General features: G+C 43.2%; 2 protein-coding genes across 8 annotated transcripts in view; one reads left to right on the forward strand and one right to left on the reverse strand.

Moving 5' to 3' along the window:
* POU2AF2 (POU class 2 homeobox associating factor 2) overlaps positions 1 to 7,156 on the reverse strand; it is a 494,391-nt gene extending 487,235 nt beyond the window's left edge. For all 3 annotated transcript variants that reach the window (XM_086679169.1, XM_086679170.1, XM_086679168.1), the window contains exon 1: positions 6,092 to 7,156. The gene's annotated coding sequence lies outside the window, so the exon portion shown is untranslated. The remainder of the gene's footprint in view (positions 1 to 6,091) is intronic.
* ARHGAP20 (Rho GTPase activating protein 20) overlaps positions 5,078 to 19,427 on the forward strand; it is a 128,954-nt gene continuing 114,604 nt past the window's right edge. For 2 of the 5 annotated variants that reach the window (XM_086679162.1, XM_086679163.1), the window contains exon 1: positions 5,392 to 5,706. In XM_086679162.1, the coding sequence (XP_086535288.1) occupies positions 5,602 to 5,706 (105 nt within the window). In that variant the 5' untranslated portion in view covers positions 5,392 to 5,601. Of the gene's footprint in view, positions 5,198 to 5,391; positions 5,707 to 5,762; positions 6,141 to 6,280; positions 6,306 to 19,427 lie in introns of those variants that run through there. The other 3 variants (XM_086679165.1, XM_086679164.1, XM_086679166.1) reach the window with 3 other exon arrangements.

The raw sequence follows: 19,427 nt of genomic DNA on the forward strand, positions 1-19,427 counted from the left end.
GAAAACAGACATTTCTCCTTTTTGCTGTTTCTTATTAAAATATCAAGTTGTTTTGTAATATAACATACACTTTAAAAATAATTAAGCTAAGCCTCTGACCAGCAAGCAAGCTTACCATGAACTGAGTGGAAGGGTTTAGAGTCATATCTGGTTTTATCTCCCATGAAATGAATGGAACACAATATATGATACTCCTCAGTCACAAGGAACAAAAATAAGACCATCAAGTGCAGGAGTTAAGAGTTAATTCTGGCTCTTGGACTCAGTAGCCATATGATCTTTGATAAGTAGCTTAATCTCTCTGAGCTCTTCATTTGTATAGTAGGCATAAAAATACAAAACATTAGGCTTGTCTCAAAGATTATGACAGTGTGTAAAGTGTTTAGCTTAGTGTTTGATGACCAAATACATATCTCCGTATCCTTCAAAGTTAACTCCCAATGAATGATAGCTATTATTATTATAATATGGCGACATCATAACCATAGAGCCTTTAAACTCAGTCAGATCTGGGTTCAATTCCTGGCTCCATCACTTTTTGGCTGTGTCACCTCAGAAAGTTGCTAGTTTCTTGAGCCTGATTTTCATATTTAAAATGAGTATAAGAACACCAACGTCTTTGGTGACAGTAGAGGTTAAATGAGATAACGCATGTAATGTACATCTAACACATGGCAGGCATTCAACAAATGCCAGTCATTTTTACCACTTTCCTCAGAGAACAGTGTCCAAATTTTACCACAGAATCCAAGGTCCTTCGTAGTCTGGCCAAGCTCTTTTGCCAGCCTCAGCTCTTAACATCCTCCTTCTATACTCCCCTTCCTCTTTTCTTCCTTCTCTGCTTTCCCTAACTTCTCCCACTTCATAAAACTTCTACTCTTAAATCCAGGATTCTGTTCTTTAAGGAAATAACCCCCTTTGAGATTCCAGGCAAGGGATGAGAAAGGAAGCCCCTGTATCTGACCCCGATAATTAACTAAGCCAAAACCTCTCTTATATCAAGGCTCATAGTCACCTTGGGGACAGCTTGATCTCTTGCAACAATAAGACACTGTCAACTTTTTCTCTTCCTGAAAAATTGTATCACTTTAAAACACACACACATACACACTCACTTGATGTTTCTCATTCTTCTCTGGTGTCTTTACCTCTCTTGCCAGTTTTTCATCTTCCACTACCTTACTGTTAGTAGTTACCCAGCACTAGAGACAGTGGTGACTATGACAACCATAGAGTTGTCATGAGCATTAAATGTAATAACGCAGCTGCAACTCAGTTTTAGCTGACTGTTGCTTGGAGAAATTTCACCCAGATTTCTATGTGAAATATCTTGATTTTTAAGGTTGGCAACAAATTTGAAAAAAAAAATGAAAGGTTTATATGTTGAAAAACACACCTGAATTCACTCTGTGGCCCCTCGGCTTGCAACCTTTGCTCTAGAAAATTCAGATAGCACTGCCCATGATTCTTGTGTGCATCTTGGGGCTTACGAGGATCACACTTGAGGACTCAACTTGACTATATTCCAAGCGCATGGCACAGTGTCTGGCACATAGCAGGCACACAATAAATATACATTTGATGAAGGAGTTGCACAGACATCCCCTTTCATAGTTAAATTTATTCACTGTTACTCATTCTAATGGTTGGCTAAACATTTTGGTTTCATTCTTAGACTAGTTCCTGTTAAAGGTCTGCTATTGGTGTTTCCCAGCTGCTTCACTTTGCTATTCTTAGTACTTTGCTTTACAGTTTGTTTCAAAATATTCTGGATGCATCCTGCTTGTGTCAGACATGGTCAACACACTCCTTAAAATGCCTTGTCATCACTTTTATTTTCTGGCATCATCCTTTTCTGCAACATAACATTCCCAGTGCAGGCAAAATTCTTTCACCGTCTAAGGAATGATATAGGACTAGTCCACGGTTATTTCTCCCCCATCAGAGCATCTTCCTTAAACTGTATAGCTTAATGAAAATGGTTGTTTTTACTACTTCACTCATTCATTCAAAGCAAAGTTGTTGAAAAAAAATCATTAAGAGTGTAACTCTGCTTGGCACAAAGAAGAAAAGACAAAGCACAACCTTTAATTCCAAGAAGCATAAGCATGATAATAGTGTAGTGTAATGTGTGCTATGAAGAGAAGGAGCCACACGGGAAAGGCAGTATAAGTAAGGGGTTAAGAGCACTTGTTCTGGGAGCGCTTGGTGGCTCAGTCAGTTGAACATCTGACTCTTGATTTCGAATCAGGTCATGATCTCACAGTCATGAGATAGAGCCCCATGACAGGCTCTTAACTGATGGTGCAGAGCCTGCTTGGGGTCTCTCTCTCTGTCCCTCTCCCCACCCCTGTGCGCTCTCTCTCTCTCAAAATAAATTAAAAATAAACTGTAATTTAAAAAAAAAAAAAAAAAAGAGAGACAGAGAACTGGTTCTGGAACACAGCTCCCAGTTTCCAAGTTTGGTCTCACTACTTACCATCTGTTTGAACAAGTTATTTAACATCTTTGTGGCTTGGTTTTCCCAACTGTAAAATGGGGTGTAAGGGAATCTACCTTGTAGGATTACTATTAAGATTTAAGTGAATTAGTAGGTGTAAAATGTTTAGATTAGTATCTGGTATAAAGTAAGCACTCAATAAATGTCATGCTACTACCACAGAAGGTACACTTAACCCTGTGTGTGTGGTTGCTGTGTAGAAGTAGCTAGGTAGGGGCGCTGGTGGCTTAGTCAGTTGAGCGTGCGACTCTTGGTTTCAACTCAGGTCATGACTTCACAGTTTGGTTTGTGAGATCGAGCCTGGTATCCAGCTCCACACTGACATTGCAGAGCCTGGTTGGGATTCTCTGTCTCCCTCTCTCTGCCCCTCCCCCCCCCTCAAATAATTAAATAGATATTTTTAAAAATTAGCTAGGTAAAGAGAAGTAAATTCAGAAAGATTTTCCGGAGGTAATTATTGACATAAAGATTTCTTTCCTCAACAAATTCTCATCAGTTATTTACTATACACCAGGAACTAGAGGAATACATGTAAAACAACAGAGGTTGGAACATATAGATGGAAAACTTCCTAGACAATGGGAACAGCAGGTTCAAAGGCATGAAGATGTGAGAGGTCCAGGCGCTCCTGGAAGTGCAAATAGTTCAGTGTGAGGGAGAACAGGGTGAGTGAGGGTTGAAGTAGGGCAGGAGAGAAGACAAAGAAGTGGGAGTGAGGCCTCAGATTGTAGGCAGCTTTGTATATCACACTCTGGCATTTGAAATTTATTACATAGACTTAGGAGCCAAGGAAGGTTTTAAGCTGGGGAGTGACTGTGATCAGATTTGTGTTCTCACAACATTATTCTGGTGATATTAATCTGAGCAAACACAATTTTCTTTACAAAGCGAGACCTCCCTCAAAACTCCTGAGTGGAATGGTTTTTTTATGCAAATCAAAATTCATGGAATTTGAAATAAAAGCACTTACAAATTTGGAACTGAAAGTGAGTTTTCCACATGTGCAGTATAAATAATACTTTGATTGGAGCATGAGATATTATCTCTGCATAAAATAACCAACTCAGGCCTGGCCCTTCTGGATCTATCTCATATCCTTTCTGTGTCTCACTCATTCATTCAACTAACAAACATTTGTTGTGCTGGACAGGGCTCTAGGCTCTTGAGATACAACAACAAACAACAAGATTTCTGACCCATGGAAGACAAACATAAATCACATTAAACATAATAAATGAAATATTAAATGAAATGCATATTTTGTAAATATTTTATTTTCATAAATATAACTATTTCCTATTTAAGGAAATATTAGAAGGGGATAAGTATTATTGAAATTTAAAAAATGAAGCAGAGTAAGGAAAATTGGGATTGTCCATTCATGATAGGAAACACAACAGCATGATTTCAACAAGGAATGAAAGGACTGCAAAGCCCTCTGTGATATAAAATTCATGACAAACTCTATGGTGGGTGAAGTCGGCACTACACATGGGTCTAAGCAGGGAGCCACCCCTGAAAAACTGTGTCTGTGCACACATATATCCATATATATATTAGAATGATTTATGTACTTATGTATTATATAAATCAAGACTTATAAAGCCTGTATAAGTCTGCTTTGAACAATGTGATGTGGACAAGGCTTAAAATGGGCTGGAACATTTTCTCCCTGTTACTTCCATAATAAACAATTCCGGAGTTTGGGGTTGTGTGTGTGTGTGTATGTCTGTGTGTGTGTTTTGGATAGCATCTCCTGCTTGGAACAGAGCCGGCCAGAGCCCCATTCTTCTACAACCTGTCCTGATAACAGCCCAACCCCACAGGAACCTCGATCTTTTTTTTTTTTTTTTAACCACAAAAACAAATAAACCCCCTTCAACCACATAGTATCATGCAGTGGTGTCCTTCATTACTAATCCGCCCTTTCTGTAGTCCTGACTCCAAGGGAAGAATGCCACCTACCGAATCATCCGCACCAGTCAGTTGGTCCTGCAAAGTGCAGCAACACTCAACTCGACCCGGGTCGGCTCCAAATCCCCTCCCTCTGATTATTCTTTGGCCTTAAAAAAATTTGCCACTATTTGGGCTGTCAGGAAGTTATGCTCTCGGCGCAGATATCTGATAAACACTTCCACATATTGTAGCCTTCTCAATGGCTAAGCCAAATTTCAGAGTGCTCTCTCTCGCCTGCATGTTCCTTAACTGCGCTTTCACGTTCGGAATGCCAGTGTCTCTGCAGCCGCAGACAGCGGAAACCGCTGGTGCAAATTGTGCAGGGTCCGCTGACCTGCGGCTGCAGAAGCCAACGAGGGCTACCCGAAAAGGCTAACGTTCGGGATTGCTCCAGAGGTTAAGCGACACTGGGGGCTGCTCAGTGTGCGCGAACGCTGCACCCTGCGACGCGCAGCTCCATCCCGAGGCTTTGCGGGTGGAGTAGGGGTGGGGGTGGGGTGCGGGCGACCCCTCTGCAGTCCGCCGAAAGCGAGGCGGGAGTCACCGCAACTCCTCCGTTCGGGCTGAGGTCGCCGCGACTGCGCCGCCGCACGCGCCGCCGCGTCGCGGTCCCCCGCGGGCGCAGCGCTGACAGGAATGGGGGTCGGGTGCGCGTGGGCCGGGCGGCGGGAGAGGCGCGTGTCCGTGCCCTAGAGGTCCCCGTTCGTGACACGGGCCGGTGAGCTCCTGCGGGCTGGCAAGGTCAGTCGGTCGCCTGTACCCCCTTGCAGAGCCGTGTCTGCAGAGAAAGACGTCCGGCCCCGCGCGCCGCAGCCCGAGGCAGCCGCTGGGAGCGCCGCGGCCCGGGGACGGCGGCCGGGGGCGGGTCCCCGCGCGGGGCGCCCGGCGCGGAGGGGGCGGGCCCGAGGCGGGGCGGGCCGCGGCGCGGACTGGCGGTCGCCGCCGCAATCGCCTGCAGCCCGCGGTGGTGAGCGCAGCGGCGGTGCATGGCCCCGACGGGAGGCGCGCCGCCCGCACCCGGAGCCCGGCTCCCAGCCTGAGCGCCGCAGCCGCCTCGGGCCCGCGCGTCCTCGCTCTGGCCGCCGTCCCGAGGACATGACCGCGTAGCCTCCTCCTGGGCTGGGCTCTGCGGGGAAGTCTTCTTCATGGAAGCGATGTCCCCCCAGCAGGAGACTCTAGGGGGGCAGCCGGGGCGCTCCTCTTCTCTGACAGGAGTGTCTCGGATCGCAGGAGGCCCCGGCACCAAGAAGGTGAGGACGCTGAGCGGCGCCCCCCGCCCGCCGCCGCCGCCCCACTCCCCGCGCGCGCCCTCCGCGCCGCCACCGCCGCGCGCGAGCCGACCGCCTCGGGGATTTAACGCTCGAGGCTCGCGGCCCGCTGCGTGTGTCCCGGGACGTTCCCGCCTTCCCCGCCCTCACGGCGCCGCCGTCTCCCAAGTCACCCCGAGACCCCCGGGCCCTCAGCGTCTAGAGTCGTAATCGCTCCCGGAGCGGCCCCGCAGCCTCCCTCCCCGCGTCCGTCCGCCGCGGGGTTGGCGGCCCGGCTGCTCTTTCAGCCGGGCGCGCGGGCCGGCTTTGGGGCACCGCCTGTCCCCCGTCCACCGCCCCCCCCCCCCGAAACCCCCCGGCCGCTCACCGCCAGCAGACGGGTCAGCTTCGAGTCGTCAGGGCCCGCGCTGAGGAAGGTAGGAGGGCGGGCTGCGGCGCTCAGCCCCTCACCTGGACGCTGAGGCGCGGCCGCTGCGCGGGTTTTTGTGGGTGTTTTTGGAGGGGGGGGTCGGTTCCTGCGCCCGCGCGGAGCTTCCGCCACGACTCCGGGTCCGTGGAGTGGTTGGTGGTCAGACCCGCAGGTATGGTTGGGATGCTAACGGTCTGCAAAGCGGGGACACGGTGGTTTGGGTCGGCCTGGAACCGGACTGGGTGGGGCCGGAGGGCTGCGGGGAGGGTCGCGGGGGCCGGGCACAGGGGCCTTCGTCCTGCGGGTTCCCCGGGCCGCGGCGGGGCCGGAGTGGGGCCCGGGCGTGGGCGTGGAGCGGCGCGGGGGTGCCCCGCCAGAGCCGGGAGGGGACGCGGGCGACAACTTGTAGCGTTCCGCTCCCGTGCACCCTGCCGCTATGCTGCGTGCCGGTACCGACCCGGCCGGGCGTCTTGGAAAGGTCCCCGGAGCAAGTGCTCGTGGCCTCGAGCCCCCGGCCTCTGCTGCAAGGCTCTCTGGGGACTGGATTTGGGGGTGTCTGGCAGCAGCCCTCGCCCTCCTCTCCTCCGCCCTCCCAGGACCTTCTGGTATTTGGCCTTTTATTGCCCTGTGTGCCGGTAGTGCCCTCCCAGCTTCTGTGGAAACACATGGGGATTAGAGGAGATCGCCGAACTCTTCCCAGAGAAATGCCTGGAGGCACTGCATTTATATTAGAGCCTGGAGGGGCTGCTCAGGCCTTCCTTTGGTGCGGATCTCACAGCCTTTCCTGAGTCTGCCCAGCAGGGTCCTGGGTTGGCTGAAGGTCAGTTGAGGAGAGCTGAGGTGGTTCTCCGGAGTATCGAAGGGAATGGGAGCTGCCAAGGACGTTGACCGTGTCGCGGAGCCACCTAGGAGTGCCCATGAACTTGGTGATTTATGTATGGGCTGTAGGGCTGGCCAGCCTTTGATGTATTGAGGCTATGGTTTGTCCTTGTCGCTCTTCCCCTTGCGAGGTGAGACACAGGGATAGCGTGTGTGTGTGTGTGTGTGTGTGTGTGTGTGTGTGTGTGTGTGTGAGAGAGAGAGAGAGAGAGAGAGAGAGAGAGAGAGAGAGGGAATTTACCAGGCTAGCGCCACATTCAGGAAGGTAAATGAATGTTCAAAGTAATTGACACAGATTTTAAAGCATTTTTTTTTTTTATTCTTGCAAACTTAAGGAATTGGGAAAATTCGAAGATTTATATTCCTGGACAGTTGTCTTCCTTTTTTTACTAAGGGAAATTAAGCATACTGGCAAAGGGCTTTGGAGTAGCTTGATCATTTATCAAGTAGTACTTGTTGAAGAAATGAAAGGTTGCCTCCAGTCTTAAGCCATTGTCCTTAAGATGCTGTCCTTCCTTATACATCATAATGGGTTGTCACATTACCAGCAGTTTTTTTTTTCTTTTCTTTTTCTTTATTAACTTAAAGGAAATAGATTTTGCTAACCTGGTCATTCAACAGCTTTTTACTCCCTTTGGGGCAGAAATGAGGTTGAAGAACTGTTTTATTTTGCATTTAATTTTTTTTTCCAGAAAAGTGCGTCTCTGCATATTTTAAATAGTAACAGGCATGCCTTGATTTCAGACCTCCATGTTAGCAATAGAAAGGAATAATAATAATAAACATTTCCAAAATGTAGCTCATAGAATCATTGCCATTTATACTGTTGTGGACTCCAGTCTTCATGTAACCCAAATATCCAACAGATTGATCTTTTTTATGTTTCATCTTGCCTTTTTGGTGTTTGGTAGTTTTAGTGAGTCACAAGACTTCTAAAAAAGGCTACTCTGCGGTTGTAGTGTTAATTTCCAAGGCTTGGATCAATGTTGTTTAAATTGACAGTTACAATCAACATTATAAAACATTAACTAGAAAAAGAAATGGTAGCAAGTTAGTAATGATAAGTACAGTTTTGTAGTACTTCTTTTTCTCTATTTCATACATGTATATGTATTTTGGGTAGTAATGTAAAATGTGTTTTTTTCTAATTGGCCAAAATTTTTAAAGACAAGTTTATTGGCCAAATCACTGTGGGGAATCAGTTCACCTGGCTTTTCTAGTTCTATTGCTCTCTTAATGATCTTGAGGAAATCACTTGTTTCGTTGTCCTCATTTGTAAAATGGGAATCAAAAGGGTAATGGTGCAGAAACTGCTTTGAAAAGCATATAGATGGAAATTGTATCCATTATTCTATGAAAATAAGGTGATCTTGAATAAGAGAACAAACAAAACAATAGCATCTTGCAAGCTAGTCATCCTGAGAGACTTTTAATCCAGTGTACTGCCATTGCCTAAAATATGGCTCACATTCCCAGAAATTAACTGTCAAGAAGGCAGTTTCATACAATGTGGTGAAATTTGGAGTGTGTTGACTTAGGTTCAAGTCTCTACTGTGTTGGTACTATCTTTCTGACCTAGGAAAATTACTTAAACTTAACCATCAGTTTCTTATTTATAAAATGAAAATAACAATAGTTAGTACCTATCTTCTCAAGATTGTTGGGAATATTAAATGTCAAATTGAGTGAATATTGTCATATAATAAGCATTCAGTATTAGCCCTAATTGAAGTTTCTCCCAAATTTGTAGTATACTGTGTGACACTTGTTTAAGCCAAAATCTCGGGTTCATTTTTGACTCCTCTCATTTCCTTACTCTACAGCAACCTTCAGAAAGGCCAGTCAACTATTACTTCAAAACGTTATCTTTAATTTCTCCACCTCACATCTACTGCTGCCGCTGTCGTCCAAGCCAAACCACCACCATCTCTCCCTTCTACCTTTGCAGAAACTCCCTAACCTTATCTAACATCTTTCTTGTTCTTCCCTGGCCCCATTTCCACTTAGCAGCGCCAGGACTTTAAAAACATAAATTGTATTGCTCACTTGTTTAAAGTTCATAGTGGCTTTCCATCATATTTAGAATAAAATTCAGACTCCTTTTCCTAGCTTTCTCTATTTCTCCCACCTTATCTACCTTTTCTATCTTGTGTATTCTCCAGCCATGTGGATCTTCTTTTTCACACATCAGACCTTCATATTCATTCCTCTTCATTACCTCTGCTTCTGCCACAGGTCTTTGCAATATTGACTTCCTCATGTTGTTCACGTGTTAGGTCCTAGAAGCCTGTTCTGATTGCCTAAGTGGAAGTTCCCTCTCAGTCATTCTGTGTACCTTCTGTTGTTGTTGTTCTGCTTTTTTTTGTTTGTTTTTTTAGTGTTTATTTTTGAGAGGGGGAGGGGCAGAGAGAGAGAGGGAGACAGAATCTGAAGCAGGCCTTGGGCCCTGCACAGAGCCTGACGTGAAGCATGATCTCATGGACCACGAAATCATGACCCGAGCTTAAGTCAGAAGCTTAACTGACTGAGCCACCCAGGCACCCCTCTACCTTCTGTTTTATTGTCATCTTAGCATTCATCCTTACCTATTTGCTTACTTACTTCTTGTTATGTTACCTGATCCCTTCACCAGATTGTGAAAACCATGAGAATAAGGCTCTTACTTGTGTCGTTCAAGGCTGCCTCTCCATTGCTTAGGACAGTGCTACATATCAGGTACTCAATAAACATTAGTTGGTTTATGTACAACAATGAACAGGACAGATATGGCCCCTGTGTTCAGAGTTTTTTATGTGGACCAGAGTCAGCAAACCTTTTCTTAAGGGGCCAGATAGTAAATAATATAGGTTTGTAGACCATAAGATATCTGTTACAGCCATCCACGTTGCTGTTATAGCAGATAAAGCTGTCATAGACAGTATGTAGTTGAGTGGGCATAACTGTGTTCCAGTAAAGCTCTACTTAGAAAAACAAGTGGTTGGGTCCCTGGTGTATAGTTTGCTGACCCCTGGCTTAGATCATTGCTGTTGATTTTTTCATTGACCCCTGGCTTAGATCATTGCTGTTCAATTTTCTGTGCTGATGAAACTGCTCTTGATCTACGATGTCCAGTTTGATAGCCACCAGCTACATGTGACTGTTGAGCACTTGAAATGTGGCTAGTACAACTGAAGAACTAAAAAAATTTTAATGGCTTCATTGAGCTATAATTGACATACAATAAACTGTATACATTTAAAGCATATAAATCCATAACCTTTGACATATGTGTATACTTGTGAAACCACCACCACAGTCAAGATAATGAACATATTTATCATCCCCTAACATCTGTGCCCCTTTCTAATTCCTTAGTTTCCTCCCCATTTCTAGCAACCATTGGTCTGTTTTCTGTCAATACAGGTTAATTTTCATTTTCAGTAATTGTATATAAATGAAATCATACTATGTATTTTTTTTGGTGTGGCTTCTTTAATTCAATATAATTGTTTGAAGATTCATCCATGTTTTTGCACATGTAAGTAGTTCACTTCATTGCTGAGTAGTATTCCATCATGTGGAGAAACCAGTTTGTTTATCCCTTTACCTGTTTAATAGATATTTGGGTTGTTTCCACATTTTGACTATTACAAATAAAGTTGCTATGAACATTCATGTACAAGTCTTTGTATAGACCTACGCTTTCATTTCCTTTGGGTAAACACTTAGAGGTTGAATGGCTGCATCATATTTTAGGTGTATGTTTAACTTTTTAAGAAACTGTCAGATTGTTTAACAAAGTGGTTTTACATTCCCACCAACAGTGTATAAAAGTCTAATTTCTCCACATGTTTACCTACACTTAATTATCTTTTTGATTATAGTCATCTTAGAAGGTATAATGTAATATTTCACTATGGTTCTGGTTTTCATTTCCCTAATGACCCATGTTGAGCATCTTTTTATGTGCTTGCTTGTCATCCATGTGTTCTTGTTAGTGAAGTGTCTATTCAAATATTTTGCCTAATTTTAGTTGGATTTTCAGTTTTCATGTTATTGAGTTTTGAGAGTTTTTTGTGTATTCTGGACTCACGTTCTTTATCAGATATGTGATTTATAAATGCTTTTTTCCTGTCCTGTGGCTGGTCACTTTATTCTTTTAACAGTGTCTTTCAAGGAACTGAGTTCTCAATTTTGATGAAATCCAAATTTGTCATTTTCTTTAATTTTACTTAATTATGATTTATTTGAATTTAAATTCAAGTTACCAGATGAGTCTAGTGGATAATATACTGGAAAGCACAGGTTGAGAGGAAGAGACAAAAACAACAATAATAACAAATTAATAAATGGTGATAACTGTTATTTAAAACAACAAATGTGATGCCAATTTAGACAAACATGGATGTGCAGCTAGGCCACTCTAGAATTAAGGTTTCAGGGAAAGCCTCTTTTAAGTGAGGCTTTACTCTTTTATGAGTGGAAACGAGATGCTGTAAAAAGATTTCAAAAAGTGGGAGCAATTATTTAAAGATCCTGAAGCAGGAAAGAGTGTGATGCATTTCAGGAGCCAGTCTGTAGATGCTGTATAAGAAGCTACTCTCTTTATTTTAATAGCCACATTTATTATTTTAACCTGAAGCAGAATTTCTTACCTGGTTTATCCACCTTTATTCACTAGTCAGATAATTTGATTACTTCTAGAAAGCAAGGATTTTCTGTCACTTAGGCTCTTCAGAAGATACACAATAGATTTGTATACTAATTTCTAAAAATATGGTTCTAAAAGATAATAGAAACATATGTGTGTATATATGTGTGTGTGTGTGTGTGTGTGTGTGTGTATATATATATATATATATAATGCTTCTAGATAATGAATTCTCGATAAAACTCTGTATAAATCTTCTGGGTAATGTATCTTTGAAGATATCTACATTTGGGATAGAGCAGTTTTTATGAAATGAAATGGAAGCACATATTAGAATAATTTTGGTTAGGGATCACTTGTGTCATACTCAAGCACCCTCTTGGGTTTCATGTGTTAATTGAAAACTTCTTAAATAAGATGGGTGTTGGGATACAGAAGACAGACTTACAGGCGCAGAAAGTCAGTCAAAGCAATAGGATTTTAAAATAGCTCCAACATTTTAAAATGTGGCAGCTGTTGTTGTACACTTCATTCTGTCTTTTCTTTCTGCATTCTCTGGGTCCAGATCTGTTTATAGCAGCTCATGGTAGAACACCCACGAGAGCCAACTTTGGCCATGTGTGTGTGTCTTATGCTGGGGTTTGAATGAAACATCTTGGTGAGTAAGCTTTAGTTTTACTCTGTAATACTGAGAAAATATTGTATTTGTGGTTAAACCAGGATCCTACTGAATCCTTTTCCGGTGTTATTCACAAAGTGAATTTCATAAAATCAGGTACATGAAGTGGTTTTGGGTGAGAGGAGTCTGGAAGTATCAAGATCTGAATTAGATTAATGAAAAATGGCCTCTGTTATCACTGGTGTGAACTCTGAACTTGTGAATGTACTTTGTTTCTTTGTCTGTAAAATGGTGGTGATAATCCATGTCTTGTATGTCTCAAGGTTGTTTCTTATGGGTCAAAAGAAGAAAGTATTTTCTGCACTTTTGAGAAAACTGAAGAAGCCAATTAGTATCTTTTAGCAGGTGGAAGGAGGGGTAAAGCAATAAAAAGAGTTTTATTTCATTGAATTTAATACAAGAATATTTACATGCAAATGAGTGAATGCTGTCTTATTGGGCTCAGGCTGCCATAACAAAATGCCTTAAATTGGGTAGTTTAAACATCAGACATTGATTTCTTACAGTTCTGGAGGCTCCGAATTCCCATGAACTCAGTGTCGGCCAATTCAGTTCCTGGTGAGAGTTTACTTTTGGCTTGTGATTGGCCATCTTCTTTCTGTGTCTTCATGGGAAGGGTTGGGGGAATCAGGGAAGGGAAGAGAGAGGAGGATGGAACTAGTTACTTCTGGTCTCTTCTTATAAGGGCACTAATTTCATCACAGGGGCCTCACTTTCATGACCTCCTTTAAACCTAATCACCTCCCAAAAACCCCACCTCCTAATACCATCACAATGGGAATTAGGGCTTCAACATCTGAATTTGAGGGGGACACGGACATTCAGTCCATAACACTGTCTTTCAAAGGGGTCACCCTTGAAGGTCATAAATGTCAAATAAGATGGAAACTTGAGCAGAAAGATAAGAATTTAATGTTTATAATGTATGGGATAGTAAAAATTTTAAACCCTCTTTATGTGAATGCCTAACTATATATAATACACATCAATGATATGAGGTAAGAATTATTAACCTATTTCTGCAGAAGAAGGAGCTGAGCTCTGCCAAGGCTACATGTAGTAAGCAGCAAAGCTGAAATTGGAACCAGATCTTCCAACTCTATTTCTCTTCCTAACTAGATTATAGGTGCTGTTGTTGTTATTTATAACATTAGATATAGGAGAGAGTAGATCTGAATTCTATGTAACCAGCTGAGGAAAGCACATTTGAGAGGTTTTTATCCTGAGAGGTAATTTCATTCTTTGGGGAGCAGAGTCTGTCTCCAGTTTTTCCATCTACCATTGAATGTTATGTTCACTGCTGCCCTTAGGTAAACGTTAGGTAAATGCATTAGTCAGGGTTCTCCAGAGAAACAGACCAATAAAAGTCCCATGATCTGTCATCTGTAAGCAAAAGAGCCAGAAAAGTGTAGTTTAATTCACCACTGTCTTTTCCTGAGTCAAGAGGAGGTGAGATGTCCCAGCTTAACAGTGAGGCAGTAAAAAAGGGGCACATTTCTCCTTCCTCCACTCTTTGTTCCATGAAGGCCCTCCAGAGATTGAGTGGTGCCCACTCAGTGTGGGGAAGGCAGTGTGCTTTATTGAATCCAATGAGATAAATGGTGATCTCATCCAGAAATAGTTCACAGACATACCTAGAAATGTTTAATCTGGGAATCTGTGGACAATCAAGTTGACTGATAAAGTAAATCATCACAATAAATATGAACCAATAGTGACAATCAATGCTACAATCATTGGTCTGATTACGTTGGAAATGTGTAATTTTTATGCCTTGGTAGCTGTCATTTTCAGAAGTTTTATTTAAGGCACTTGTTGTACTTCCGGAGTTCCTCAGCCAGGCCTATTTGCCACGGTGATCTATCAGTCTTGCTTGCTGTTGGAAAGCTTGGCATATTCCCCAAACTTCTAGAACTGCAGTTCCAAGTTATGTGTGGGTGCAATGAATTCTGTGCCTCAGATGATTCCACTATGGACAGTAACATGTTTGGGAAACCCAGTTGAAACTCTCTCAATTCAGAAAACATTTTATATCCTGAATCTTTTTTTAAATGTTTATTTAACTTTGAGAGAGAGGGAGCACATGTTAGTAGGGAAGGGGCATAGTGAGAGGAGAGAGAGAGCATGTGTATGAGTAAGGGAGAGAGAGAATCCCAACCAGGCTCCACACTATCAGCACAGAGCCCGATGCCAGGCGCCATCCCACAGACTGTGGGATCATGATCAAATCCAGTGAGTCAAAATCAAGAGTGAGACTCTGAACCTACTGACCCACCCAGGAGCCCCTTATGTCCTGAATCTTGAGTATAGGAAGACATTACATATGCTTCCTGGTTGTTCCATTTCATACGCTTCCTATAACTATGCTTCTATAGTTATTTTTATTTAAAATGTGAGCACAATATTGCAATTTAACATGGCAGAAGAAAAATTATTTTTTTTCTGAATCTAACATTCATATGTTAGGACAGAATAAATTATGTTTTTATGGAATAAAACTTAGGACAATCTTATTTTTACACATTGATATAAAAAGTAATGGGGCGCCTGGGTGGCGCAGTCGGTTAAGCGTCCGACTTCAGCCAGGTCATGATCTCGCGGTCCGTGAGTTCGAGCCCGGCGTCGGGCTCTGGGCTGATGGCTCAGAGCCTGGAGCCTGTTTCCGATTCTGTGTCTCCCTCTCTCTCTGCCCCTCCCCCGTTCATGCTCTGTCTCTCTCTGTCCCAAAAATAAATAAACGTTAAAAAAAAATTTTTTTTTAAAGTAATTACCAATTTAGGGGCGCCTGGGTGGCTCCGTCGGTTGAGCGACCGACTTCGGCTCAGGTCATGATCTCGTGGTCCGTGAGTTCAAGCCCCGCGTCGGGCTCTGTGCTGACAGCTCAGAGCCTGGAGCCTGTTTCGGATTCTGTGTCTCCCTCTCTCTGTGACCCTCCCCCATTCATGCTCTGTCTCTCTCTGTCTCAAAAATAAATAAACATTAAAAAAAATTATTAAAAAAAAAAAAGAAAAAAGTAATTACCAATTTAAAGTAAAATAGTCAATCTGGAGAGTTGCAACTTAATGGACTTGAGTATTCACAAGTCACAGATACCTAAATAGTGCAGTTGTTGCTTTCAGTAGTGAAGTGAAGATTGTTGTGAAGCAGTTTCTCACTGTCCGTTTTGTCCCGGGTCTGGTTTGGTGGAATGTGTGTGGACAGAAGGTGGAACATGTTCCGTGGACCAGGAGAGGTGAGACGGCTGATGGCGCCTGCAGAAAATGGGCCTTGAGTAACCGAGGTGTCTGAATTCCTTCATAGTTCTTATCTTGCCTCCAGGACTTGGTGGCTGTGCTTCGCAAAGTAAAGATATCTTCTGCCTTAAAGGACCACGTAACAACATAACAAAAATATGTGATTATACAGCTTGCCTTCCTGGGAGTTATCCGTAGCTGAAAATGTACTAGATTTCAATTTAAATTGCCACTAACGTGTTATAAACTACAGTGTCACAAAAATGAGTGGGTATGTAGCATCAGGGTTATGTATGTGCATGTATACACGCACTCCTGTACATAGTGCTTTGAAGAAATGTATGTACATCACATTACTGTGATCTGTTGGAGTTTCATGACTCATGCCTCTCATGTCTCCAGAGCATTTAGCAAAAACCTCTGCTACAGGGTGAATGTTTGTGCCCTTTCTCCAAATTCATGTTGAAGGCTAACCCCCAGGATTAGATGCCGGGGCCTTTGGGAGATAATTAGGTTAGATGAGGTCACAAGGGCAGAACCCTCATGATGGGATTAGTGCCCGACTAAGAGACCAGAGAGCTTGCTCTCTCTGTGTGTTTCTCTGTCTCCCCATATGAGGTGACAGCTAGAAGACAGCCTTCTACAAATGAGAGAGAGAGGGTCTTCACCAAGAACTGAATCTGCTGGTACCTTGACCTTGGACTTCCCAGCCTCTAAAACTATGAGAAATCGGTGTCTGTTGTTCAGACCACCAGGTCTATGTTATTTTGTTATAGTATCCTGAACATCCTGCCTCTAAGATAAACTTTTGTTGAGAGGAACGTCTGCTCTCCCGTTCTTCCTGTTGGTATCTGAAGTGTTCTAGATCACAGGGACTCTGCAGATGCCGGTGTGTGCAGAAAGCCTGCGCGGTGAATGCTCAGTTTGGTAGTAGCAACTGCAGCGGTTTTTCTGAAGCAACCTTGGATGGGGGTGGGGTTCAGCCTTTGTTTACTTATGAAGACTTGGCTACAGTGTGGGAGGCAGGAAAGGGAGCAGAGGAAGCTGCCCCCTGTCAGCCACCAGTAATGGGGCTTGCAGGCAACACGGCCCAGTTTACTTTATAATTTTGTTTCAGTCTTATTTTCCTTATCTAGGACAAGTTTAGATTAGAAACATCCGACCAGCAGCAGAAATAGGCCTGTCAGCGCTGTATGTCAGCTCTGTGCTGGGCAGCCTTGACCTAATTTTGACGGACAGCTGTCACATGGCACAACTGAAAGGTAACACCTATTTCTGGATGTTTGGTCACTTGTGTAGGGACTCTGAAAATGGAACATATGTGTGCCCACATCAGCTCACATTTCAGAGATCTGGAAAACCCAGCTGCTCTGTGGCCTTTTGCCTTCCTTGTTCACCTGGGTCCTAATTTACACCTAGGAGAGTGTCTGTATTTTCTCTTCCACCCCTGCATTCGTCTTCTTGAACCTCAGCTTTGGCAATAGTCATTACCTGGTTATTCTCTGTCTGAATCTAGATAGACCTGGGCCTGTTTTCTATTCTCATTTTATACATTCTTGGTTTTTTTGTTTTGTTTTGTTTTGTTTTTTACTATGATGGTTTTTGGACTTGATTACTATACTCTTCCCCTGTGCATGAGAAAAGTCAGAGGGGGCTGTAATGGTAGAGCCAACCATTAGGGCTGTGTGAGATACACTCAGCCCCTTAGCCTTTGGGCAGGTAGATGGGTACCAGGGCAGCCGCAGAACCTCTTTGTTTACCATAGTGTGCCATGGATGTGTAAATAATATCACATTGTATGGGCCATGATGTGTATGATGTATGGAAAAGATGTACTGAAGCCCTGCCTTGTAAGGGGTTATGAGGGAGAGGGCATTGGTGTTTGACCCTGTCTACTCCAGGATGCTCCAGAAAAGGAATGCGTCGGACCAGAGGTTGAAACTGGTGACTTTGCCACAAAAGAATGTCCAGCCAACTTCAGGGCCCTCACTGATACTCCAGAAGCCCTATGGGTCCGGTGGAGGCAGAGGAACAAAGAATAATGTGTAAGGGGAGTCCTACCATCCTCATATTTATGTATGCAGAGTACGTATGCACTCTAAAGCACTCCTCTATATGTTACACTGTCACATCACAGTGCTTTGCAATCAGAGGTCTCACACATATAATCTTATTCTGTTCTTTGTGGTAGGTGGGACAGTTATGTCATCTTACAGAGAGGACTCAGGGGTTAAGTGCTAGAAACAGGGTGCAGAATTTAGGTCCAGTGCCTCCTAACTCAGAGCCCATTCTTCTACATTACATAGATTCTCATGTTTATTGTTCTGTTTCAAAGTGGTTGCCTCCTAGAAAGAAGAAATACAGCCAAAAGTAAAAACATTACTTAATCTCCGAAAAGAGCTTCTATTCTTGTACAACAGTCTACCGTGATGACATTTGTTTTAATCAAATGCTCACATTGATTCTGGGTAGGACGATTGTGAGTAAATAGAAGGTCATTCACATCACAGACCAACCTGCCAGTAGTGAGAAGCTTCAGCTCACCCAGCGGTCAAAACACGGTGGCAATACTAGGACCTAGAAGCAAGGCAGAAGGTTAAAATTAATGTTCTTGTTTCCTTGCAGAGCCAGTGTCTTTGAGGTATGTCTCCACAAATTAAAAGCTGCCTGTGTGTTGGGAAGACCAGAAAGAAACTGTTTATTGCTTGCAAAATTGTACAGACCATTCACAAAAGGATTAGCTTTGTCAAATTCGAATAAGCTAATTTGTAAACTTGATTCTTTTTTCTAGCCTTGAAACTGAAATTCTTTAAAAGCTTTCCTCAAAGCCCTTGTTTTGGTGGTATGGTCATTTTAAATGTTTGAAAGCGACTTCACATTTGACTTACATTCAGTGGAAATGCTTGGATTTTTTTCGTTATAAAAGTGACTGTCACAGAAGAAAGTATGAAAACTTGCAGTTTATCTGACTTAAATCTTTCATCCTGCTCCTTTCTTTTGAAAGGCATTCTTTTCCTATAATCTCTGTGAGAACTAAGGATGACCAGATTCGGAGTGATTTAGAGGTCCAAAACTCATACGGTATCTCTTGGTTGATAGGAAGTTAAACTTCAAGTGAGGGACTACATGCAGGTTTTTATGTAAACAGTGTTTTCTGAGTTGTTGAAAATAAAAGAACAGAACTTTTTTTCTTCAGTTACCTGTTTACAATTTCATTTTCCTGCATAGACATGCTTGTATTACCACCTTGAACTCTCATACAGGCAGTGTTAAGTCGCTGACTTCAGATACTGCTACTGAAGTTTTACTGCATGAAAATAGTGAGTGAGGCTAGGGCGCCATGGAGGGGAGGGGGGAGGAGGGGGAGGGAGGGCCGGTGGCAAACCCCAGTAGACAGGTGGGCATACTCCTCAGATCTCTGAGGAATTCAAATGGAGAGCCACTCAAACAGTTGGTACAAAAACATGTTGAACAAAACGCAAACAATTTTCATTTTCTTATATGCTACTACAGATGATTCTTATACAAATAAAGAAAATTATGGCTCTTGGTTGTGAACCAGTTTGCTGGGATGGAACCCAGTGTTTTAGTAGTTTGGTATTTAGCTCTTTTTTTTTTCTTTTTCATAGTTTTATTGAGCTATAATTCACATACCATACAGTTCACTCATTTAAAGTATATGATTCAGTGGCTTTTAGTCTATTGCAAGAATTGTGTATCCATTGTTACAGTCAGTTTCAGGACATTTTCATTACCCCAAAAAGGAACACCACGCCCCTTCATCATCACATCCCATTCACCTTATATCCCCAAACTCTGAGCAACCACTAATCTACTTTGAGTATGTAGATTTGTTTATTCTGGATTTTTCAT

This window comes from Puma concolor, chromosome D1 (assembly GCF_028749965.1).
Source record: "Puma concolor isolate L17-30 chromosome D1, mPumCon1.1.hap2, whole genome shotgun sequence".
Classification (NCBI taxonomy): Eukaryota; Metazoa; Chordata; class Mammalia; order Carnivora; family Felidae; genus Puma; species Puma concolor.